The sequence below is a fragment of the Ovis canadensis genome, chromosome 21 (genome assembly GCF_042477335.2).
Source record: "Ovis canadensis isolate MfBH-ARS-UI-01 breed Bighorn chromosome 21, ARS-UI_OviCan_v2, whole genome shotgun sequence".
NCBI classification, from domain to species: Eukaryota; Metazoa; Chordata; class Mammalia; order Artiodactyla; family Bovidae; genus Ovis; species Ovis canadensis.
In genome coordinates, this window is record NC_091265.1 from 56600632 (window position 1) to 56624382 (window position 23751).

Sequence of the window (23751 nt, forward strand, 5' to 3'; positions counted from 1 at the left end):
GAGGTCCCCAGGAGGGCTCCGCTGGCAGGAGCCAAGGAGGGCCAAAGGCACCCACAACGTGCCCCTCCCACACATTCCTGACCCCGGGGCCCCTGGTGGCCTGGCTCTCCGCAGCCCCTCTTCCCTGGCCCCTGAGTACCCTGCCCTTCCTCTGCAGGGTCAATCTGCCCCCCGAACAGGTCACGAAAGTGACTGTGGGGAGGCTGCACTTCAGCGAGACCACCGCCAACAACATGCGCAAGAAGGGCAAGCCCAACCCCGACCAGAGGTGAGCGGGCTGCGCCCCTGCCCAGGAGCCCCTCTATTTCTGAAGACCAGGGGCTGGAGGGTGTCTCCCCGACTCCACCCCCGCCCCCGCCTGCCCATAGCATGCCAGAAACGGAGTCCCAGAGATTGACCCACTTCCCACATGAGGGACCTGGGTTTCAGAGCCCTTTACCACTTACGGATAGGAGAGAGGAAGCTGGCTTCCTAGCTGTTTCCGCCCCCTAGTGGAGACTCAGCTTCCTTCTCTGTAGTGCGTGCTTAGTCGCTTCAGTCGTGTCTGACTTTGTGCGACCCCGTGGACTGTAGCCCCCACCTCCCACCCCAGGCTCCTCTGTCCATGGGGATTCTCCAGACAAGAATACTGGAGTGGGTTGCCATTCCTTCCTCCAGGGGGTCTTCCCAACCCAGAGATCGAACCCACATCTCTCTGTCTCCTGCATGGGCAGGCGGGTTCTTTACCACTAAAGCCGCGTGGGAAGCCCCTCCTCTGTAGGGTGGGGTGGTCATGCTCTCCTCCAGGGTGCCCAGAGCCTGGGGGAGATGACCAAGTGCACTGTACATCTGACCCAGGAAGGCTGGTGGAGGCGGGAGGGGAATGGGGCGGGACTCTGGGCACCTCTGAGACCCTCTTGTGTCCAGGTACTTCATGCTGGTGGTGGCCCTCCAGGCCCACGCACAAAATCAGAACTACACACTGGCCGCCCAGATCTCAGAGCGCATCATCGTCAGGGTGAGGGCCACCTCCCCCCAAAGGGGCTGAGAGTCCTCCCCAGACCTGGGAGAAACAGCATCCAGGAGAAATACAGGGTCCTCAGGGGTCAGGAGCTGGAGTGCTGATCTTGTGTGGCCCTGGGCAAGGTTCCCACCCTCTCAGGGCCAGTGTCTCCTTCACAATGAAGTGAGGAGGTGGCCAGGACCCGGTTGGTGGCTTTCCTGAAAGTTGCAGCCATGGGAGGACAGTTTAAGCTGGGCATGGGGCTGTGAGGAGCTCCGGCTGGAGCTGGAGGGGTGGCTGTGGGGTTTCGCCCTTTCCCAGGGCGCTGCGCGTTCCCCAACCCCCAGGACTGATCCAGCCCCATCTCCTGCCAGGCCTCCAATCCAGGCCAGTTTGAGAGTGACAGCGAGGTGCTGTGGCAGCGGGCGCAGGTGCCGGACACTGTCTTCCACCATGGCCGTGTGGGCATCAACACGGACCGGCCCGATGAGGCGCTGGTGGTGCACGGCAACGTCAAGGTCATGGGCTCGCTCATGCACCCCTCCGACCTGCGGGCCAAGGAGCACGTGCAGGAGGTGGGGGCAGGGTCGGGGGCGGGGACTCCATGAGCGGGGAGGAGCCTATGGCAGGGGCGGGCTGGGGCGGGGCTCCTAGGGGCGGGGCTTCAGGAAAAGGGCTCGGAGGAGGCTGGCCCTGGGTCTCTGGATCCCGCCACACTGGTGGTAGCAGGGTCTACCCCCTCCACACTCCTGCCACCGGACGGGCCCAGGAGGGGAGGGGTTCACTTGGGCCCTGGCTACCGCGCAGGTGGACACCACCGAGCAGCTGAAGAGGATTTCGCGCATGCGGCTGGTGCACTACAGGTACAAGCCGGAGTTTGCCGCCACTGCCGGCATCGAAGCTGCGGCGCCAGAAACGGGTAAAGACCTAGGGGCTGGGATCTGGCATCTGGTAACCCCGCCCCTGTCCTTGTCCCCTGGAAACTCTGCTTCCAAGAACCCCTTCCCTCGACTCACGGAACCCCGCCCCTGGGATTCCTGGCCCTCTGGGAGACCTGCCCTTTCACCTGGAGCCCCTGCACTTTGACATTGGAAGTCTGGCACTTGTGGTCCCGGGATCCCTGCTCCTCTGTTCCCTGGATGAATCTTGCCTTTATTCTCCTGGATCTCTGTCCCCTTTCCCTTGTGGCCCTTACTTCCGAGAATCTGCCCCTACCCGCACCTACCCCTTGGAACCCCACACCTTGATCCCTGGAACTGCCACCCCGCTCCAAGGCTCCCTGGATCTCAGATCTCTAGCTCCCAGAATTTCACCCTCACCAGTCCCAGCCCCTGCCTACATTATGGTGCCGTGGGCAGTTTTCCCTCCAACACACACTTGGTTTGTCCCTCCCCAGGTGTCATCGCTCAGGAGGTGAAGGAGATCCTGCCCGAGGCCGTGAAGGACACAGGAGATGTGGTCTTTGCCAATGGGAAAACCATAGAGAACTTCCTGGTGGTGAACAAGGTCTCTGGGTGGGGGAACTGGAAGGAGCCCAAAAGGCAGACGGGTGGACCAGCTGGAGGGCATTCAGCAGCCCCTCGCACAGAGACAGGGCTCTGAAGTGCAGAGAGTTGGAGCATCCCCTCACCCCAGTCTTCTCTCATGCTGCTTGTAGAGCCCCCTCCCCACCCCACAGGGAGGAGGGGGGGTGGGAGATGAGGATTTGGCCCATCTGTGGCTGTGTGATCAAAGGCAAGAGGAACCTCCTGAGAGTCAGCCTCCTCTCCTGCAAAAGGAGGGAAACGCTCGTTACAGCTGAGAACGTCTCTTGGTGTTTTGTTGTTCGGTTGCTCAGTCACGTCCGACTCTTTGTGACCCGTGGACTGCAGCACATCAGGCTTCCCTGTCCTTCACCATCTCCCAGAGTTTGCTCAAATTCATGTCCATTGAGTCGGTGATGCTATCCAGCCATCTCATCCTCTGTCATAGGGTTATGGCAAAGTTTAAACACGTACGTGGTTTGTTGAGGATGATGTCTGTAACTTTCCTGGCATGAGGCTGGGTGCCAGTGAGCATGCCCTAGGTCTTGGCCTCTGCTGAAGTCTCAGACACTGTGTCCATCAGAGGGGGAGATGGAGGCGGGAGGCCCTGAGGACCACAGAGTTCTGTCCACGGGTGGGGAAAGGAGGAGAGGTGGGATGGTGTTCAGAGGCAGGAACAGGGAGCTGGGGGAGCTGAGGCTGGACGAGAGGTGAGGCTGGCCTGGGTGGGGCTTCGAGGGCTCCCTTCTGCTCCCCCATGGGCCCGTGGCCTGGGCCTCCCAGGGGCTGACTGTGCCCTCGACACTGGCCATCCCCCACGGCAGGAGCGCATCTTCATGGAGAACGTGGGTGCCGTGAAGGAGCTGTGCAAGCTGACGGACAACCTGGAGACACGCATCGATGAGCTGGAGCGCTGGAGCCACAAGCTGGCCAAGCTGCGGCGTCTCGACAGCCTCAAGTCCACCGGCAGCTCGGGCGCCTTCAGGTGGGGGCACGGGCTGGGGGAGGGCCTGACCCCCTTCCCACGGGCACCTCTGACCTGGTCCTCTTGCTGTAGCCATGCAGGGAGCCAGTTCAGCCGGGCGGGCAGCGTCCCCCACAAGAAGAGGCCCCCCAAGGTGGCCAGCAAGGTGAGGGTGGGCAGGATGGGGGGCAGGCTGCACTGGGGCCTCCCCGTCCTCATGGAGCCTTTCCAGCTGGCGCCTCTCCCAGTTCACTGACTAGAAGCACTTCCTCGTCCCTCCCTTCCCAACCTCTAGCTCCCCCAGTTCCCGGTTCCTCCTCCCTCTCCCTCTGCCCGCTGCGGGGATGGGGAGATGTCCCCCACCTCCAACAGAGCACACGGTGGGCAAGACTGCGGGCTCCCTAAGTCTGGGCCTTTGTCCCCTTTCCTCTTGGTCCTCAGTCATCGTCTGTGGTCCCAGACCAGGCCTGCATCAGCCAGCGCTTCCTGCAGGGAACCATCGTGGCCCTGGTGGTCGTCATGGCCTTCAGGTGACTGGTCCTCCAGACTCTGGGGGTGGCCGGCTCGGGGCGTCGGGCTGCCCACAGGCCCAGGCCTCGGGGAGCAGGAGGCCGTGGCCCGGGAGATGAAGTGGCTGAGCTCTTGGGGAAGGAGTGGGGGGCTGCCTCATCCTGTCTCCTCCTCCCCCTGGGACTGGGGAGACCCACATACACCCATCTCTTTGGGAGCCTCTCCCCTGGGACCAAAAGCCACAAGCCCCCATCCTGGGGAGAGGGCGCTGGGCTGTGGCTCCGGCTCTAACGACGGCCCTTTCCTGCGGCTCCCAGCGTGGTGTCCATGTCCACACTGTATGTGCTGAGCCTGCGCACCGAGGAGGATCTGGTGGAAAGTGATGGGTATGTCCCTGGAGGCCTGGCTACCAGCTGTCACCAGGCCAGGTGGGGCTTGGGTGGGGTCAGAGGAGCCCTGGAAAATGTCTCCTGTAAAGGGGGTTCCACCTCAAGATCTGACCCCGCTGGGGGTTTGTGAGGGGAGCGGTGGTGGGTCAGAAGATCCCCTGGTTTGGGGGGGGCGCAGCTGCTTCGCTGTCCTGCTGAAGCTGGTATTGCTCCCTGGCCTGCTCAGTGCTTCTCCAGGTGGCTGGGCCTCTGCAGGGCCCAGGTCAGAGCAGGGGGTGGGGGAAGGAGGGCCAGGGTGGGGCCTTGGGCTCTTCTGCCCACTGTCACCCTCAGCCCTTGGGCCATCTCTGACCGTGTCTTCTCTCTCTCTCCTCCCCGTGCCTGCCCCCGTTTCCTCTCTGCCGCCCCTTAGCTCTTTTGCCGTGTCTACTTCCTGTCTTCTGGCCCTGCTCCGGCCCCAGCACCCTGGGGGGAGCGAGGCCATGTGCCCATGGTACGTGTCTGGACCAAGCCCTCTCCCCGCTGCCTCCTTTCTGCCTTCCCTGTCCACCTCCTCGTGTCCCTCCCGCTTCTCTGCAACTCCCAGCCCAGGCTCGCCCAGCCCCTCTGAGCTCAGCCCACCCTTCCCCAGCAGGTCCAGCCAGAGCTTTGGGACCACTCAGCTCCGACAGTCCCCTGTGACCACTGGCGTGCTGGGCCCACAGCCCTCTCTGCTGCTGGGTGCGTGCCGGGGGTGGGTTTGCAGGGGATAGGACGGGGAGCAGTGGGTGTGTCCTGGGCGGGGAGCTGTGCTGACCCCTCTGGCTCATACAGCCTCTGGTTTCCTCAGGTACCACTGGCCCGACCCACTCAGCCCCAGCTCCAGCGCTCCGCACCTTGGACCTCTGCTCTACCCACCCTTGCCCGGTCATTTGCTGCTCCTCGCCCAGCCCCACCCCCTCCACCGACCCTGGTCTGGGCCCCAGCTTTAATCCCGGTCGTGGTCTCAGCCCTAGTCCCAGCCCCTCCACCAACCGCTCAGGTATGGCTCACCTGGGGCCCAGGGTTTGGCTTGAGGGGTTTTTACATGAGGCCTAAGAAAGGCCCCAAAGACCCATTAGTGGGAGGGTTTGATCTCCTGGAGACCAAATAAGGTTCTGGAAAAAGACTGAGACCAAGAGACAGAAGGGAGTGACCTGGAGCCCCGTGGGGCCCTTGAGACAGCTGGATAGGAGGCTGCCCACGCCCTCCTCTCAGCCTGGGCCTGTCTCTCTCCACAGGTCCCAGCCAGATGGCCCTGCTGCCCGTCACCAACATCAGAGCCAAGTCCTGGGGCCTGTCAGCCAATGGCATTGGCTACTTCAAGCATCCAAAGAGCTCGAACCCCATGGCCAGCCCTGTGGTCCCCTTCCCTGGGGGCCAGGGCAAAGCCAAGAACGGCCCCAGCCTCAGTCTCCATGGCCGGGGCCGCCGAGCGGTTCCTGAGCCTGGCCTGAGCCCTGCTCAGCCCACGCAGGCCCGGAGCCAGTCAGGTACCTGCCCGACCCTCTGCCCAGTTCGGCCCATCACCAGACTCCCTGGGTGCAGAGTTGTCAGTCCACATTCACTGAGTATGACTGAGCCCCAGGAATCAGGCCACGCTGATTCTGTAGCCTTGTATCGATGGCCTTGGTTAATCCTCAGAACACTCCCGTGAGAACAGAATCGTCCCCATTGTTCACGCGAGGAGATGGAAACTTGGGTGAAGTAACTTCCTAGGATCATAGTCTGTTAGTGGCAGAGATGGAATTTGATCCCATGTCTGCCTGGCTCCTTCTGTGTCACCCTGCCAGGGCAAGGAGGGTGCTGTGGTCCCCCCAGTTTTCCAAACCTCAAACTTTTGGTTTTAGCAAAGCTAGAGAACCCTTTGCTGTATTCATTTTCAAACTGGGTGTCTCCGAACTTCCCCCACCCTCCACCCCAGGCTGCCTAGGAGGTGGAAGGGGAGGCTGAGAACCTTCCTGGTTTCAACCAGGCACCTCTGGCTCTAGGTACTGGGCCTCCTCATCAACTTTCATTTGATGGGTTTTGTGGCTTAAAGAAAAAAAAAAAAAAAGCTTTGAAACTGCTTTGCTGAGATTGAAGTTCAAAGTGATGGGGAAACCCCACGAGGTAGATGCTCGCCAGGCACCATTTCCTGGGTCCCTGCTCTATGGCTGGCTCTGTACAGGGCACCCGGGGGTGATGGAGACAGATGAGCCCTGCCCCCGAGGGCTTACAGACACGAACAGCAGTGTGGCGAGGCTCCCCTCACCTGTCCTGAGGGGACACAGAGGTGGCTTGGCGACTGGGGAGGGCACGGAATCTGGACTGAGGTGGGGATTCATCAGGGGAGGTGTCCCTGAAGGAGGTGACATGGAAGTTGAGTCTCTGAAGGACAGCGGGGCCCTGACTTGTGTGTGGGAATACTCCTACCACGGTTGATCTCAAGCTACCAACTTGACATCCCTGAGCCCCAAGTTGGGGAGAAATGTGTGCAGTCAGGAGCAGAGTGCTAAAGAGTGGGCTCCTGGATGCTCCTGGCTGGGGGTGTGGAAGACCCATCCCTGCCCCTGGGTGTTCTGGGTCCGTCAGGGAGGCAGACCTCGGGCTCATGGGAACTGGGGAGTCCTGGGGCTGCTGGGGAAGGTGGTGGTGTGACCTCAGTCCAAGTGGGAGCTGGAAAGAATAACCTGAAATTTATTCACGCTAAAGTGTGAATGACTGATCCAAGTCAGACAAGGGAAGATGTGACTCCTCCTCATTTGTGTCCTGACTTGTCACCCTCCTTCCTGCCCCAACGGCCTCTCTCCTTGTAGACCCAGTGCCATTCCTGACCTCCATCCAGGTGCTGGAGAATTCGATGCCCATTACTTCCCAGTACTGTGCTTCAGAGGATGCCTGCAGGTGGGTTTGGCTGCCTCCCTACACCCCCACTAGGACAGGTTCCTTCAGGTGACGTGAGGCCAGAGGGACAAGATCTTGCTCCCCTCAGGGAGGAAGTTCCCTTACAAGGCAGGGCAGCCCCTTTCAGGCCCTCGAAGGGCTCCCCTCTAGTCTGGGGGCTGAGGAATTGATGGGCGTTAGGGGTGGGATGGCAGGGTGCCCTTGGGCTGAGGAGCCAGCTTGGCCCTTTCAGGCCTGGAAACATCACCTACCACATCCCTGTTAGCAGCAGCACCCCCCTGCACCTCCGCCTGACCCTGCAGATGAAGTGAGTGCTGGCGTGGGGGATGGGGGCGTGGTGGTCCCGGTGACCTGGGGGAGGTGGGGGGCAGCTGAGGGGGCTGCTGGCTCTCCTGCCCGCTCCGTGCTTCACTGGCTGTGTGACCCAGCAGTCTCCAGGCCTCAGTTCCTCATCTGTGAAATGGGCTGTGAAGAGCGTGTGGGATGGGGGATGGGAAGGGGTTTGTAGCCATCAAGGGCCTTGATGGCTGCGCCTCGTTGACTGGCCGAGAGGATTCAGTGGCTGGCTTCTGTGGGGAGAGGGAGGCTGAGTGGAGGGCTGGCTGGGAGGGGGCTGGGGTGGAGGAGCTCGGAACCCCAACTCCCCGCTGACTGGGCCTTCCCCAGCTCCTCGTCCCCAGTGTCCGTGGTGCTGTGCAGCCTGTCAAAGGAGGAGCCGTGTGAAGAGGGGGGAATTCTACAGAGCCTTCACGCCCATCAGGACACTCAGGTAGGAGGCGACTCCAGCCAGCCTGGAGCTTCCTCTCCCCGGCACAACTGAGCCCCCAAGTAGGTGAGGAGCGGGAGCCAGGGTTAGAGCAAAGGCGTCTCCACAAGGGACCCTTTGGGACCTGGGCCTCTGTGCCCCAGGGAGGGGGTGTGCACGCACCCCTCCATGGCGAGTGTCTCCCGGCCCTGCCCTGCCCAAGGCCTAGCCTGGGGTGAGCACAATGGAGGAGACAGAGGGCGTCCTGGGAGCCTGGCAGGGAGAGCTGACCTTGTCGGGTCGCAGGGTCAGGGCGCCTGCCTGCAGGTCATGCTTGATTAAGACGAGACCTGAAGGACGATGTGGGATCAGCAGGGGAAAGGAAAGGGGACAGTGTCCCAGGAGTCAGGGAACAGCGTGTACAGCGGCCGGGCCACCAGGGCGGGCATGGCGTGCCGGCAGAGTTGGAAGCACGGTGAGGGTCGTGCCTCAGAGGAGCCGGGAAGGAGGCTGGACCTCAGGCTTGGGGTGGCGGGGGGCGGGGGGGCGGGGGCGGTGACTTGGTCCCATCTGTGACTTTGGAAGGTCTTGGGCTGTGTGGAGGGGGCTGCCTCGTGGTCTGGGAACCAGGCGGTTGGGACCCAGTCACCGTCCGGCTCCTCTCTGGCCACATGACGCTCAGCACAAGTTAAGGCAGTTTCTCCTCGCCGACTCGCGTGTTTATTCAATCAATATTTCTCGGGGCCTCCCCTGTCCCCGGCCCTGGGCTGGGCCCAGCTGAGGGGAGCCAGACATGGGGTAAAAGACCTCGCCTTCCAAGAACGCAGTCCCTCACCAACGAGAAAAGAGGTGCAGAAGTAGCCGGCGTAGAGGATGGAGTGCTGAGCCCTAAAGAGGCTCAGGCCCCAGGGCCCAGCAGACGGGGGGGGGGAGCAGAGAGGGCTGAGCCTCAGCGTGGCCACGTGTCGCCGTGGGAGCTTAGGCAGGTAACTCAGCAGTGTCCTCATCCGTAAGCAGCACCTCCTCAGCGGCGTGTAGCTAGGATGAGCTTAGTGAGACGCTTCCATGGGCCCGGAGCACAGTGGTGAGAGGAAAGGCAGTGAGACAGGAGGCCGGGGGCCCTCAGTGCTGGGCACAGCATGCAGATGGTGGCCCCTGCTGCTCCCCAAAGCAGAACTTGTGCCGTCCAGCCTCTCCCGATTTCTGCTTCTCCCCTCTTGTGGCTCAGTGGGTAAAGAATCCGCCTGCAGTGTGAGAGACCTGGGTTTGATCCCTGGGTTGGGAAGGTCCCCTGGAGAAGGGAAAGGCTTCCCACTCCAGTATTCTGGCCTGGAGAATTCCTTGGACTGTATAGTCCATGGGGTCACAGAGTTGGACATGGCCGAGCGACTTGCACTTTCCTTTGAAATACCTGCTAGAGAGCCCGGGGCTGCGATGGCCCTGGCGAGGGATGCAGGTTGGGACTGGCTGGGGGTGGGGGCCGTGCCACTGTCCTGACCCCTCTCCCCCTCCCTCCCCAGGGCACCTCCCACCAGTGGCCAGTAACCATCCTGTCCTTCCGCAGATTCACCTACCACTTCCGGGTGGCATTGCTGGTGAGCAGGGCACCCCGCCTCCCCAAGACATTCAGTGTGGGGCTTGGGGGAGAAGTGGGCGGGGGGCGTTGAAAAGCGCACAGTGGGACCTGGGGCAGAGTCAGGCGATGTCAGCAGGGGGACTGCCTCCTGCCTGACGCTGGAGCCACTTCTCAGGTTCCCCCTGCCCTTCCACCCAGGGTCAGGCCAACTGCAGCGCGGAGGCCCCGGTCCAGCCGGCCACGGACTACTACTTCCACTTCTACCGCCTGTGTGACTGAGCTGCCCTCTGGAGGCAGTGCCACACCAGGGCCCGGGGGTTCCCGGGCGCCCCTGCCACACTGGATGAAATGGTGTTACACTGGAGCCCGCCGCTGGCACTTCTTTGGAGACTGAGCCGGCCTGGCCCTCCCCATGCCTGGTGAAACTGGAAGTCCTCACACTGGAGCTGCTGTTCCCGCTGGCGGCACCCCCACACCACGGACAGAGCTGGAGAGAGACCTGCCGGGCCCAATTCACGTCCATCCAGATATGGCCGATGCAGGCCTGGTGATGTCAGGTGCCCCAGAGGCGGGGGAAGCTGTGACTCTGTCCAGAGCCCACCCTCCCCGCCTCCCCTTCTGCCACTGGGAGCCGTCCCTCTTTGGGGAGAGGACCTGTCCACCTTTGGTACTGGCGGGGACTTGGCACGAGCCCTCAGAGACCTGGCCGAGTCAAGAGTCGGTGGAGGGAGGACAGCCCTCTCTCAAAGCTGCTCCCTGGGGAGGGTTAGGGAGCAGACGTTTTAGGGTTTGACTGTTACTGGACTCGGACTTCTAAGCTTTAAGCGTGGTCCAGGAGGTCTCTTCTCCCTGGAAGAGCTTGGCTCCAAGAGCTCCCAGGGCAGCTGAAGCCAGCCCTGGATGGGCTGGCGATTGACCATGTGCCTTCTATACACTCAGTGCCTGGCTGAACCAGGGGCGGGGCCGGTGGGCCAGGTAAGCCTTGGATCCTAGAACCTGGAGTATCCCAAAGGGAAGTTCCCTGTGCAGTCACACAGCCTGGGCTCCAGGGAGCTTCCACTGGTCTGAGCAGAGGAGCAGGAATCCCTGCAAGGCAGCAGGCTGGTCTTGGCTGGTGGATGAGTGGATGCAAATAGCTTTTGCTGTTATTAATGAAGTAATTACTAAAATGCACTTAAACCAGGGCAGGAGTAGAATGGAGATGGAGAGTCCCGAGTGGGCCAGAGCTCTGGCGGACTCTTGAAAGGCAGGGCCCTGGCTCTGATCCGTCCCTGGGAGCCTTGAGACACCCTCCCAACTCCGACCAACAGAACGGGCCTCTCCCCTCTCTCCTGTCTGCTGGTGGCCTCACCTTCCCAGGTCAAGGGCCCCATGCTGGGCTCGGCCTGCCAGGCTGGGGGCCCTGTGCTCAGCAGTAGGCCCCAGTTCTGCCCATCCTCTCTGGAGCAGAGCAGTGGGTTTGGGTTACTGAAGTCTTATCTCAAATGCCAACATTAACCTTTCTTAGTGGGTATCTAGAGCCTTCTGAGGCCACAGCCAGGCTTATGGAAGGACTGGAAATCACTGTGCAGTGTCTGCCGAGGGTTCAGAAATGTGGACGGAACTGCCGTCCTCGCCTGGTGATGTTCTGCCGCCTCTTTGGGAGCCAGGCCTTGCCCCTCCTGCCTCTCGTTCTCAGCTTTGAGTGGGAGCCTTTCAGGGGAGACCTGAATCCTAAAGAAGCCTAGGAACCATGGGCCCCATTCTGCTATAGACATATGCACTTGTCCACACTGGCGAGATGGGGGGTAGCCAGGATACCGCACCTCCCAGCCCCTCCACAGTGGGATTCCACACCCTTCTTCTGACATAGGAATTAGACGGTTCTCCACACCACTGTTTCCCTGGTAGCTCAGCTGGTAAAGAATCCGCCTGCAATGCAGGAGACCCCCCTGTTCGATTCCTGGATCAGGAAGGTCCGCTGGGAAAGGGATAGCTACCCACTCCAGTATTCTTGGGCTTCCCTGGTGGCTCAGCTAGTAAAGAATCCACCTGCTATGTGGGAGACCTGGGTTCAATCCCTGGGTTTGGAAGATGCCCTGGAGAAGGGAATGGCTACCCACCCCAGGATTCTGGCCTGGAGAAGTCCTTGGACTGTATAGTCCACGGGATCAGTCGGGTACGACTGAGCAACTTTCAGTTCACCACACCACACAGGTGGCTGAGCCTTACTTAGCACTACTGTTCTTCCCTCCACTGCAGGAACCCTCGCTAAATGCCGTGAACCTGCCGAGCCTTGCCCCTTGTGGCAGGATTCTGGGGCTTCCTCAGTGGGGCTGCAGTTTTCTTGGACCACAGCCCCTTAACTGGAGTTAAAGTGCTTAAACTGGAAAGTGACCCTCCACTGCCCCCTGGAGCCACTTGGACACAGCATTGCCCCAATCTGGTTAGCAGCTGGCTGTTTCCATGCCTGGGGAGGGGGTCCTCTGTGTGGAGGCTGGGGCCAAGTGGGGCTCCAAGCTGCTCAAGGTAGGGGGGTGGGCGGGGGGGTCAACCTTGGACCAAAGTTGCCTTAAGCCCAGGGAGGCAAAAGGGTTTCAGGAAAGGCCAGTGGGCCACCTGCTGGAGGCTGACAGCTGCCCAGCGGGTGCTGCTGAGCGGGTGTCTTGGCTCTATCCCCTACCCGTGGTCCAGCAACCCACCCCTCCCTTCCTCTCTCCCGTTTGGCATTTACCCCTGTAGCCATTGGGCTAATCTCCCCAAGCTTCAAGCTGTATATAGGGCCTCTCAATGCACAAGTGCCCCGTCCACGTTACAGCCTCCAAGAAAGCCTGCATGTGCATAGCGCACCCCCTCCCTCCCACATAACTGCCCCCCGCCACCCTTCCCGAGCTGACTCGTATTTATCGTATCAACTCTGACTCGAGCGGGCAGAGGGAAGCGGCCCCAGGCCTGCTTGCTTCCTGTCCCCTGTTCTTTTCTGAAATAAATATACGTATATAAATAAATGTATAAATACTGCTTTGTATCTGAGCTTGCTTCCTGTCTTCTTGAAATTGTTCTGGGGCAGGGTGGGGGTGGGGGGAGGATGGGGTCATCTGTGGGGCTAGGACCATTGGAGCCCCTGAGCCTGATAGATGCTCTGTACCCCATTATCCCTCGTAGCTTCAGGCCTGGGAACAGGACGCGGTAGCCCCTCCCACTAGCCACACCCCACGGACCTACTGCTGCCCGGCTTAGGTTAGAAGGAGCCACCTTAGGGACAAGCTGTCTTTCAAGGGTCCCTGGCTACACTTAGAGGAGGGGACTGGCCCTGGGACAGACATCACTGGTGTGGGTTCCTAAGGAAGTTTACTCTAGAAGCCGCAGAAGAGGGCAGGCTCAGTCCCTTCCTGTCCACAGGAAGCCCTCAATTCTAAGGATAAGACAGTCCCCACATTTCCCTCCTAGGCAGAGTGCAGGGCTTCCCAGCCACAGGAACCATCTGGGAGGCAGCAGAGACACAGGAAGCGGAGGGACTGGAGAACCATGGGTCCCAGCACCAGACAGAATGTCACATCTGCCTTTATTGTAGCAACAGGTGGGAAACTTCCAGCCACAGTAAAAAAAAAAAAAAAATTAATTTACAAAAGTAGGGATTCCGTGAAGCTGCCCGTTTGGAACCTGAAAGAGAAGGGTATCAGAATGAGAGCAGGGACCCATCTTTCCATCAGCTTCCTTCCACTAAGTGACTAGACATCAGTCAAAATTTATCTCAATGACTGAGAACGCTGAAACCGACTAAAATGGACCAAGTCCCGGATCCTGGCCCCCTGCCTGGCCACTTGCCAATGGCTCCCCAGCCCGTGTGTGTGATGTGTAAGAACACAGAGGTGGAACCACATGAAGCTGTGCCCACAGCCCAAGGCAGTACATTCCAGTGCCAGACCCAGGTCAGACAATGTGGAGACCTCAGATCTGACCTCAGGTCCCACTTGGCTCAGATTCCCACCAGGGGACAGGGAAAGAAGTCCATGTGACTGGTGTCCTTGTCCTTTCTGCCCAGTTTGTCTCCACTAGCTAAGGGGTCACGCAGGCCCGAGGACCCTGATGTGGGTGAGGGGCGGTATCTCCAGCGTCCCACCCTGTCACCGCTCTTACCCTTGGGAGCTCATATGTAGATGCCGACCCAGAGCAGCAGGAAGAGGACTCCAAAGCCCATGAAGAGTGAGGCCACCAGGGAGATGAGGAGCTCTTTGTAGATATCCCGGGTGTACTTGGTGGACGTGACCTCATAACTGGCAGGGTGATTAAGGAGAAGCAAAGGGGTGGACTATGCAGGGCAGGGAACCCGGCCAGGGCATCTCTGGGAGAAAGGCATGGGCTGAGAGCTTTCCAGGAGGCTGGTCTGGCTCCATGCAGCTGGGCAGAGGGGTCCAAGAGATGACCTAGACCCTGGTGCTCCTACTGTTGGGGCCAGTGTGAGGAAAGAAGGAGAGACTGCATCTTGAAGCCTGTCATCCATCTTAAAGACAGGATGTGAACCCTGCCCAAGAAGTGAGGATATCACTGCTAGTGTCAACCAGGTCTGGAGACCTCCCTCCCCACAGACGGCACACGGAGATGACAGTTAGGTCAGGCTACCCCTGTTAGATTAACCATGGAGACATCCCCCCTTGATGTATAATCATTGTCTGCCTCCCCTCTCACCAACCTTAATTGTTTGTTCTCCTAGCACCTACTTGTAAAACTCAATCATGTACAACAAAGGGATTGCTAACATGTAACCAGTCAAGTAGTCGGGGGTATAAAGCCGGGGCTCTCAGAAACATCAGGGTCCTTGTTGGGAACTGATTCCCCTTGAACCTGCTGGAGTAATAAACTGTACTCCACTGTCTTGAGTGTCCTCCAAGGTGTGCTTTGCAACTCCAGATTCCACAACACCCTTCAACCACCCAAGGCCACATAGCTAATGAGCAGCAAAGCTGGGATTAGCCCTCTGATCTCCTGACACCTGAGTATATCACTCCTATAACACTTTTCAACTTCAGGTCCCTGTGCCCAGCCTCCAGTCCAGCCAGGACCTCCGCTCACTATGAAACCTGAAAAGCAAACTAAGCTCACCTGAACTTGGAAAATTCTAAGGCCACAGCCTGACTTTGGATGTCAACGGCCCTTAGCCCTTCACTTCCTGACTGTTCTGCTTCCCCACGCCAGAACAAAAGTGGCTGGGTGCATGTGCCCCGTGTAGTTCCCCACTCCAGTTCCCACATCACTAACTCTGGCCCACTGGCTGCTCAATCAAAGGATACACGAAGAACCAGGCGGTGAAGAACATGCCAATGGCCAGCAGCACAACGGTCAGGTGGGGAAAGACAGCCGGGTTCACGGGGCTGGTGTATCTGCTCATGGCCTCAAGTTCCTAGGGGAAGGTATGAGATCAGAGCCAACAAAGACTCCCAAGACTTCAACCTGCGAGGACTACGAGGTTATCGGAGCCTCATGCTGCTGTGACTGCAAGAAGCTTATTTCAGCCTGGGAGACAGGGACATCCTTCCTGGTTCCTTTGACAGAACCACTGTCAAATGATACCTTTTGGGAATGACAACGATTATGATGACATCTTAAACTAAGGTGGCACTTTGTCTTTTCAGTAGGAGATGAGAAGGGCAGCTAAGAGTCAGAGGCTGAGACACACAAGGGGACTGATTAGCTACAGATCAACAGTCCTTAACATTTTTTTTTTTTTTTTGGCTGCACCATGCAGTTTGTGGGATTTTAAGTTTCCTGACCAGGGAATCGAACCTGTGTTCCCTGCATTGAAAGCGCAGAGTCTTAACCAATCGACTGCCAGGGAAGTCTGGTCCTTAACATTGTCTGAGGCCACTGATCATCATGGGGGGGAAAAAAAAAACCCATGATGAAAGGTCTGGACTCTGCCTGGGACAAATCACATACAAGAAAAAATTTGTGGGAGGGGTGAGTCCCTTCACTGTTCACCTGAAACTATCATAACATTTTTCTTTAATTGGTTATACCCCAATACAAAATAAAGTGCTTTTTTTTTTAAAAAAAAGAAAAAGTTTGCTTATGATTTTAGGAGCTTTATGGACCCATGTCTGTAGACACCAAGCTCAGAATCCCCACTGACAGGCAGACTCTGAACTGGTACCCAGGCCTCAACTTCTAATTCTCTATTCTTCCCACTACACAATTAAGGAATCTTGGGATCTGCAAACAAAAGACATAAGTCAAAATTCTGACTCTATTAAATACCATGAATCTCAGTAAGCGATTATAATCTGTCTCTCACAAAGTTGATGTATGATTTAAGACAAACGTCATAGCATCTAACTCACTGCCTGGAATAGAGTAGTTGCTCAATAGGTGTTTGTTTCCTTCCCAAGGTTATAGGGAAGATCATGAGCTAATGCTTGTGAAAGAGGGCTGAAAAAGTAAAGTTCCGTACAAATGTTAATTTCCATTGTCACCCAGCAGCCAATGTTTAAATCCAGAACATAACAACTCTAGACAAGTAAACTGAGCCCATTGTTCTAAGAGACGCTGGAATTCAAATCAGTAAACATTTATGCCCCCCCATTAACGATAAAGACAATCGCTGCCATTGACTGAGCCTCCAATTGCAGGCCCTGTGTTTGGCACTGGGAATACAAAGATGAATAGACATCATCCCAGTGCTAGAGGCACGTCAGATGGTGGTCACTAGGAGGCGTGGCAGATAACAAAGAAGTCCATGACACGTGGCAAGAGGGCTGCACACAGCTTGTGGGGGCTCCCAGGGCAGAAGGGGCAAGTGCCCGAGACAGTTGGAAGTGCTTCACCAAGAAGGTGACTTTTGCCCAGGGCTGGGTAGTATGAGTACGAGTTTCGCAGCAGTGAGAAACTTGTCAGATAGAGGTAACAGTTTGACCACAGGTAACAGAGCTAAATGCTGGAAGGTATTAAAAAATGCACCCACACTCCACATCCTTATAAATCGGGAGATCAGAAGCCCAGTGCGATCAAAACCTTACCTAAGGAGTCAGCCCCTTCCCCGCCCCTCAGTCCAAATCGAAGGATCCAGGGTCCTCCCGCCCTCTAGACCTCGGGCACCTGACGCCTCTGTGAGAGAAAAAGGCACAGGACGGACCCCGGGGGGTCCCCAGAGCCCTGTCCTGAACTTCCCTCAACCCTCTCACCATTTTGCCGGGCACAGGATAATCCGCCACTCCGCTACCGGAAGAACACGTAGGCAGGAGCAGGCGCGCTGTTCAACCGGAAGGGGAAATGCAGTCACGTGGGTGGCATTGTGGGGCTTGTAGTCCCGTGGTTTCGGGTATGGCGGGATCTGAGGCCTTCGGGAGCCCGAGGTGGAGTAGGGGCAAGCAGTGGAGAATGGTAGGGTCAGGTCGCAGAGCAGGTCCGTCCGCCCTGGCGGGACTAATTGCCGTGAGAGAAGCTGGCCGAGGGGGCTGGGGCCTGTACTACACTTCCCAGGAGGCTTTGCGCCGCGGCAGGTCACGTGACTGGAGCGCGGGCTTTGGAAGGCGGTGAAGCGAGAGGGTACCAGAGACTGGTTCTGAGGCGGCTTCGGGGCAGAGGCGGGAGTCGGGCTTACTTCTGTTCTGGGCCACCCCGGAGCATCCCAGAGGCCAGGTGAGACCTTTGGGAAGCGTCTCAGAGCGTCGGGCCCGTTTTGCGCCGGCTGTTGGGGAAGGCGGGCGGCTGCCGCGCGCAGGGCGGAGCGAGAGCGGGATTCAGACGGGCCCGCCACTTTCCAGCTGTGAGTCCGGGCCCAGTCCCTTAATCTCTGAGCCTCTTTCTTCATTTGTAGAAAGAGGTAACTCCCACCTCATGAGGTCGTTGTGCATTGTGACTGAGCTCCTGGAGGAGATACTCTTTTGACCTGCACTTGTTCATATCCCTTTGCTCCCTGTCTTTGACGGACGCAGTGGGAGGATGTCCAGCTAATGAGGCATTGTGCCCTCTTTCTAGCAAAGCCGGTAGCTTGAGGCACGAACCAAAGGTTCGAGTGGGTTCTACTGGGGGAACGTTTATGAACACCTAATGTTTGTCAGAGGTTTTCGTTTGATATCTCAGTTAACCCTGGCAGTAATTCTGCAAGGTAGGCATGGTTATTATCTTGGTAGATGAGAAAACCAATCCTAAATGGCATAGTAATGTCACACACTAAGTGACCTAGTGATCACTGTTACCCAGGTGGTAAATAATGGTGCCTAGATTCAAGGCCACTGCCATTCACAGAGGAACTAAGACGAGATAGACCTTGAAGAAAAGGGCTGCAGAATGGTGGGAGGAGGGTACAGCTGAGCAGAGTGAGACAGGGCAGTCTTATCCCAGCCTTTGTCTTAGGTTCCCAGACTGTAAAGGTAAGTTAGCGTGTTGGACACACCACCAGTGGATACATGATGACTTTAAGAGGCACCCCCCAAAATCCTTTTTTAAAAAATATTTTTTGGCGGCTGTGGCACATGTGGGATTTTAGTTCCTCAACCAGAAATCAAACCTGTGCCCTCTGCATTGGGAGCACAAAATCTTAACGATTGGACTTCCAGGGAAGTTCCCCCAAATCCTTTTGAATATTCATGCATTTAACGTGTAGTAAAATATAACTGATAAAGCACAGGTATTATTACTTAAGATGAATTCTGTTTTCCAATTTAGTTTTTAGAAAATGGTGTCCATATGAAGGAAATTTTAAGTGAATGAAAGTATAGGTTTTCATGGGAAGTTGCACAGAAATGTGAGGGTGTTTTAAGCCTGACTGAAGTTTGGAAAATATTGTCCTAGGAGATATTTTGTTAAGGAGTCTGAACCACAGAAACTGTGGTACTGGGCTAAGTGACTGTAGCATCTCTGGATCAGGACTCGGGGTGGAAAAGGAGCTGCGGAGTTCACATTTCAGACTTAGTGGTGGTGAGAAAATACAAAGGGAAAGACTTAAAACAGCATGACGGAAGTAGAAACTCTTTGAAGTGCTGAGCAGATGCTGAAGAGAGATTAGAGAAGTGTTGTGAAAACCACATTACTTTCACACAGATGTTATTCCTGCCAGTTCTTCAAAGCTGCTATGTTGCCCGGAGAAACAGAACAAACAGGATCTAGAATATGGATATATGGGAAGACTGACTTTAATGAATTGGTTCAGGTGATTGTAGGTGTTGGAAAGTTGAAAATTGTAGGTCAGGTCTGCAGGCTGGAGACTCAGGTAGGAGTTGATGACTGGTCTTGGGGCAGGATTTCTTTGTGAAACTCATTTTTGTGCTTACGGCCTTTCAGCTGATTTGATGAGGCCTTCCCACATTGTGGGCTTCACTGCTGGCTCAGATGATAAAGAACCTGCCTGCAATGCGGGAGCCCCAGGCTTGATCCCTTGGTCAGGAAGATCCCCTCTTGCCTGGAGAATTCTGTAGACACAGGAGTGTGGTGTTGCAAAGAATCGGACACGACAGCGTGACTAACGTTTTCACTTTGTCTCAATGTGGAATGAAGTCTCCTTTTCTTAAAGTCAACTGATATAGATGTTAACCACATCCACAAAATACCTTCACAGCAACACCTGCATTAATGTTTGATTAAATAATTGGATATTGTGGCCTTGACAAATTGACACAGAACTAACCCTCAGAGCTGCTGAGAGGAGGTGAGCTGGAGGAGTGAGTTGGGAATAAAGATCCAATGGAGGAACGAATGTGTTGTTCATGAATTGGCAAGAAGACAGAGACTCCTAAGTTTGTTTACCACTTTAGACATTTGGTTGCCTTTTTATCTGTCTTGTTTCACCTTTGTGTAACTGGGATTTGCATGTCATTCAGGAGGCAGTTCTGCCATCATGGTCCTTGGACTCCTCAAGCTGGCCCTGGCCGCCTCCTCTGGCCTTGCTGTAGCCCTTTTTGCATACTAGCCCTGTTGCTGCCTTAGCCGCAAAACTTTAAGTCCCTCAAGGACTTGAACATCTTATCTTATCCTTTCAGCATGTGGTTTAGTTCTTGATACTCAGGAATCCTTAGTATTAACTGAGTAGACTAGTGTTAATTGAATAGACTTTCTTGCTGTCATTTCTTGATGCCTTGGTGTTTGTTGTGCTAAATTTCTTTAGCTGAAGGCATGACGTTGATGACATAGTGCCCCTGGTAACCCTCCTGCATCCTTTAAGTACCTCCTTGTCTTACCCACCTTTCTTTTTTAGCTGTCCCTCCTGTATTGCTATGGGAATTCAAGGACTGGCCAAACTGATTGCTGACGTGGCCCCCAGTGCCATCCGGGAGAATGACATTAAGAGCTACTTTGGCCGCAAGGTGGCCATCGATGCCTCCATGAGCATTTATCAGTTCCTGATAGCTGTTCGCCAAGGGGGGGATGTGTTGCAGAACGAGGAGGGGGAGACCACCAGCCACCTGATGGGCATGTTCTACCGCACCATCCGCATGATGGAGAACGGCATCAAGCCTGTGTACGTCTTCGATGGCAAGCCACCGCAGCTCAAGTCCGGGGAGCTGGCCAAGCGCAGCGAGCGGCGGGCCGAGGCGGAGAAGCAGCTGCAGCAGGCTCAGGCCGCCGGGGCTGAGGCGGAGGTGGAAAAGTTTACGAAGCGGCTGGTGAAGGTCACCAAACAACACAACGATGAATGCAAGCACCTCCTGAGCCTCATGGGCATCCCATACCTCGATGCGCCCAGTGAGGCGGAGGCTAGCTGTGCGGCCCTGGTGAAGGCCGGCAAAGTCTACGCTGCGGCCACAGAGGACATGGATTGCCTGACGTTCGGCAGCCCGGTGCTCATGCGGCACCTGACTGCCAGCGAGGCCAAGAAGCTGCCCATCCAGGAGTTCCACCTGAGCCGGATCCTGCAGGAGCTGGGCCTCAACCAGGAGCAGTTTGTGGATCTGTGCATCCTGCTGGGCAGTGACTACTGTGAGAGCATCCGGGGCATCGGGCCCAAGCGGGCTGTGGACCTCATCCAGAAGCACAAGAGCATCGAGGAGATTGTGCGGCGGCTGGACCCCAACAAGTACCCTGTGCCAGAAAACTGGCTCCACAAGGAGGCCCAACAGCTCTTCCTGGAGCCTGAGGTGTTGGACCCGGAGTCTGTGGAGCTCAAGTGGAGCGAGCCCAATGAAGAAGAGCTCGTCAGGTTCATGTGTGGGGAGAAGCAGTTCTCCGAGGAGCGAATCCGCAGTGGGGTCAGGCGGCTGAGCAAGAGCCGCCAGGGCAGCACCCAGGGCCGCCTGGATGATTTCTTTAAGGTGACCGGCTCCCTCTCTTCTGCCAAGCGCAAGGAGCCAGAGCCCAAGGGAGCCGCCAAGAAGAAGGCAAAGACTGGGGCAGCAGGGAAGTTCAAAAGAGGAAAATAAACGGGTTTCCCTTCACGATACCTCTGTGACCCCAGGATGTTTGCCTCTACCTGCTAGAGCTGGCGCTGGAGAAACCTTCATGGGGGTGGGGAGGGGCTTTCATTGCTTCCCTGGCACCACCCTGCTCAGTACTGCTTTTCCGTTTGTTACTTGATCTCATGGCAGGAACACCACAGAGGTACGTCATTGTCTTCTTTTTTAGCTCAGGAAAGTATGTCAGGCTCAAGCTGCCTCTCAGGCAATTTAATGGACACTGAATCCATTGTTACATGAAAGCAAGAAGTTTTGAAGAAGAGAGGGAGATAAATGGTAGAGATGAAAGACGGGATGATTTCCTGCCTGGCCAACCTGGTGGCTAGTGGGAGGTGACTGTGGAACCAGACTGCTGCTCTCTCTGGCTCAGCCTTGACCCGCCCTAAAGAGTAGCCATCAGGGAGATCCATTGTCTTAAACAGATGGGAAGAGCTGCTGAGAAGCAAGATAGGCAGAGAGCTGGAGTCCCGGGAGTTGGCAACAAGGGTTTGATTACTGGCTTTGTATCCTGGGGTGGGTAGAAACTTGAACTTGCTATGAAATTTTATACAGTGGTAATTCATAGGCATAAGGTGGTGGAGTGGCTCTCAAGGCCTTCCTGAAGCCTTTGAGTTGAAACTTTGGGATAAGATGCTGTTTTCATGTGCTGTTTTTTTAAGGTATGAGAAGAAAAGATTCAATAAAATTGTAAAAAGTAACCAGAATGTCCTGTTCTTTGAGAACATTTGAAGACATCTCAAGTGCCCCAGGCATCAAGCAATATAAAATGTTCTTTTCACTCCAAGGTAACATGTTAGAATTGCACATTATTAACAGCTGATTTGAGAGTGGCCAGAAGATGGCACCATGCTCCACAGGATGGCCAAGGCAGCGTTGGAGGTCCTTTAGCCATGAAGCTTGGTTTACCTTGCTGGGAAAGGAGCTTTAATAAATTGAATGAATTTCTAGTTTTGCACCTACTGTGTGAGATAAAGGAGCTCCTTTGAGAAATCCTCACAATTTAGGTCAACTACATCATAGCATCCAGGCATTTACTTTACCACTTTATCACTTTCTTATTGCCTCTGTGACTTAAATTTCAGGTTACTTTTCATAGAGTTGGAATGTTGTGGTTCTTTTTTTTTTTTTTACCAACATAACTGTTATCAATAAAACATACCCTCAGTAAAACAACATTGTAATTCAGTTATACTTGAATAAAATTTTTTAAAAACAGTAATTCACACAACATTGTAATTAAACTATACTTAAGTAAAAAATGAATCAAAAAATATATATCTGGATAGGTGTGATGTGATATCTATTGTGATTTTGATTTGCACTTCTCCCATGATTAGTGAGGTTGAGAACATTTTCATTTATCGCTTCATCATTTTTACTTAATTTTGGGGAGATATCTGTTATTTGGTCCGTTATTAAACTGAATTATTAGCCCTTTTTTGAAACTTGATTTATAGTTATTTCTTAGTCCTTTTTCGGTCATATGGTTTTAAACTTTTCTTCCCATTCTGTATGACTGTTGAAGAGACTTCTTTCCCATTGTGGAGTCTTAGAACCTTGGTGAAGATGATTGTGCCAGTATGTATGAGTTTATCTGAGGGCTCTGTTCTGGCCCATAGGTCTGTCTGCCTGTCTCTATGCCAATACCATACTGTTTTGATTGCTGTGCCTGTGTAATATATTTGAAATCAATACGTGAAGCCTCCATCTTACTGTCAAGATCGTTTTGGCCCTTTGGGGTCCTTTGTGTTTTTATATGCATTTTTCAAAAAATTTTATTGGCATATAGTTGCTTTAGAGTGTTGTGTTAGTCTCTTGCTGTACAGCAAAGTGAATCAGTGATGTGTTGGTGTATATCCTTTTAAAGACCAGTGATGTTCAGATATTTTAAGAGTAAACTATCTTTCAAGTGAAATCTTACATGAAATGTAAGACTGTAAGAGCTCCTCTGGTTGAAGCAGGAATGAGATACAGTCTCCCCAGGAACATCCCATAACCAGGGGCCTCTAAACCACTAGTGTAGACAGAAAGTTATGTCCTTAGGGCAGGGATCTTAGTCTGTTTCTAGCAGTTAACCAACCAATTTTCCGGATTGGACCAAGCCACAAAACTTGAGTTCCGTTTTTCTTTTTGACTCTGTTGCACAGCATGCAGGATGTTAGTTCCCTTACCTGGGATTGAACCCTGCAGTGGAAGTGTGGAGCCAGCCTGCACTGATAGTGATGGGGGCCCAGAAGTGGGAAGACAGGAGTTACTGCCTTGACACAGTAGCCCTAGTTGAGGGCCTGTCTTCTGTGGTGGCAGGTAGTGCTTCGTCTTCAGAATTACCTGGTCTTTTCTAGAAGTTTATTAACCACTGCAGGGAGAATTAGTCCTGCACATTTTATTTAGCACATTCTAATACTCTTGCCTGGAGAGGAGAGCTGTTCTAGTAGGGCACTGGTTAAAAGGGCATTGCTTTAAAAAAAAAAAAAAAAAAAGGGCATTGCTTTACAGTCAACTCTGAGGTATGAGTTGGCAAAAAAGCAGTCTTATGGAGACCACCTACACTGAGATTAGATATGAGTTTAAAAGGGTGAGGGCACTGCCTCACGATAGGAGGAGATGATGCACTGAGTACTGAACCCACTTAGTGTTCGCAGGCCATCTACACTGAGCACTGAACCCGCTTAGTGTATGCAGGCCGTCTACACTGAGCGCTGAACCCGCTTAGTGTATGCAGGCCGTCTACACTGAGCGCTGAAACTGCTTAGTGTTTGCAGGCCGTCTACACAGAGCACTGAAACCACTTAAGT

The 23751-nt window shown here is 55.2% G+C and overlaps 3 protein-coding genes across 8 annotated transcripts in view; 2 read left to right on the forward strand and 1 right to left on the reverse strand.

Annotated features, from left to right (window-relative positions):
- Positions 1–12605, forward strand: part of MYRF (myelin regulatory factor) — a 34358-nt gene extending 21753 nt beyond the window's left edge. For 3 of the 6 annotated variants that reach the window (XM_069565932.1, XM_069565937.1, XM_069565938.1), the window contains 18 exons: positions 158–268; positions 907–997; positions 1357–1557; positions 1790–1901; positions 2379–2488; positions 3330–3490; positions 3563–3635; positions 3911–3999; positions 4297–4365; positions 4781–4861; positions 5000–5088; positions 5198–5389; positions 5628–5879; positions 7185–7272; positions 7505–7579; positions 7939–8041; positions 9538–9612; positions 9792–12605. In XM_069565932.1, coding sequence (XP_069422033.1) covers positions 158–268; positions 907–997; positions 1357–1557; positions 1790–1901; positions 2379–2488; positions 3330–3490; positions 3563–3635; positions 3911–3999; positions 4297–4365; positions 4781–4861; positions 5000–5088; positions 5198–5389; positions 5628–5879; positions 7185–7272; positions 7505–7579; positions 7939–8041; positions 9538–9612; positions 9792–9872 — 2053 coding nt within the window. In that variant the 3' untranslated portion in view covers positions 9873–12605. The remainder of the gene's footprint in view (positions 1–157; positions 269–906; positions 998–1356; positions 1558–1789; positions 1902–2378; positions 2489–3329; positions 3491–3562; positions 3636–3910; positions 4000–4296; positions 4366–4780; positions 4862–4999; positions 5089–5197; positions 5390–5627; positions 5880–7184; positions 7273–7504; positions 7580–7938; positions 8042–9537; positions 9613–9791) is intronic. The other 3 variants (XM_069565933.1, XM_069565935.1, XM_069565936.1) reach the window with 3 other exon arrangements.
- A 515-nt stretch (positions 12606–13120) lies between these two features.
- On the reverse strand, positions 13121–16822 carry TMEM258 (transmembrane protein 258). Its single transcript, XM_069565939.1, has 4 exons — positions 16751–16822; positions 14864–14973; positions 13713–13849; positions 13121–13235 (listed from the first exon to the last, which is right to left on the reverse strand). Exons 1-3 carry the CDS (start codon positions 16751–16753, stop codon positions 13723–13725), a joined length of 240 nt encoding a protein of 79 aa, XP_069422040.1. The 5' UTR covers positions 16754–16822; the 3' UTR covers positions 13121–13235; positions 13713–13722.
- A 40-nt stretch (positions 16823–16862) lies between these two features.
- Positions 16863–21654, forward strand: FEN1 (flap structure-specific endonuclease 1). The gene is made up of 2 exons (XM_069565951.1): positions 16863–17207; positions 19762–21654. The coding sequence occupies exon 2, from the start codon at positions 19781–19783 to the stop codon at positions 20921–20923; it is 1143 nt and encodes a 380-aa protein (XP_069422052.1). The 5' UTR covers positions 16863–17207; positions 19762–19780; the 3' UTR covers positions 20924–21654.
- Positions 21655–23751: the final 2097 nt, after the last annotated feature.

Excerpts from the sequence above, each read along its gene's own strand:
- TMEM258 (XM_069565939.1), bottom strand. Across the intron at positions 13,850-14,863 it reads TTCACCGCCTGGTTCTTCGT|TTATGAGGTCACGTCCACCA; the intron begins GTATCCTTTGAT and ends TCACCCTGCCAG.
- FEN1 (XM_069565951.1), top strand. The coding sequence starts at position 19,781 with ATGGGAATTCAAGGACTGGCCAAACTGATTGCTGACGTGGCCCCCAGT.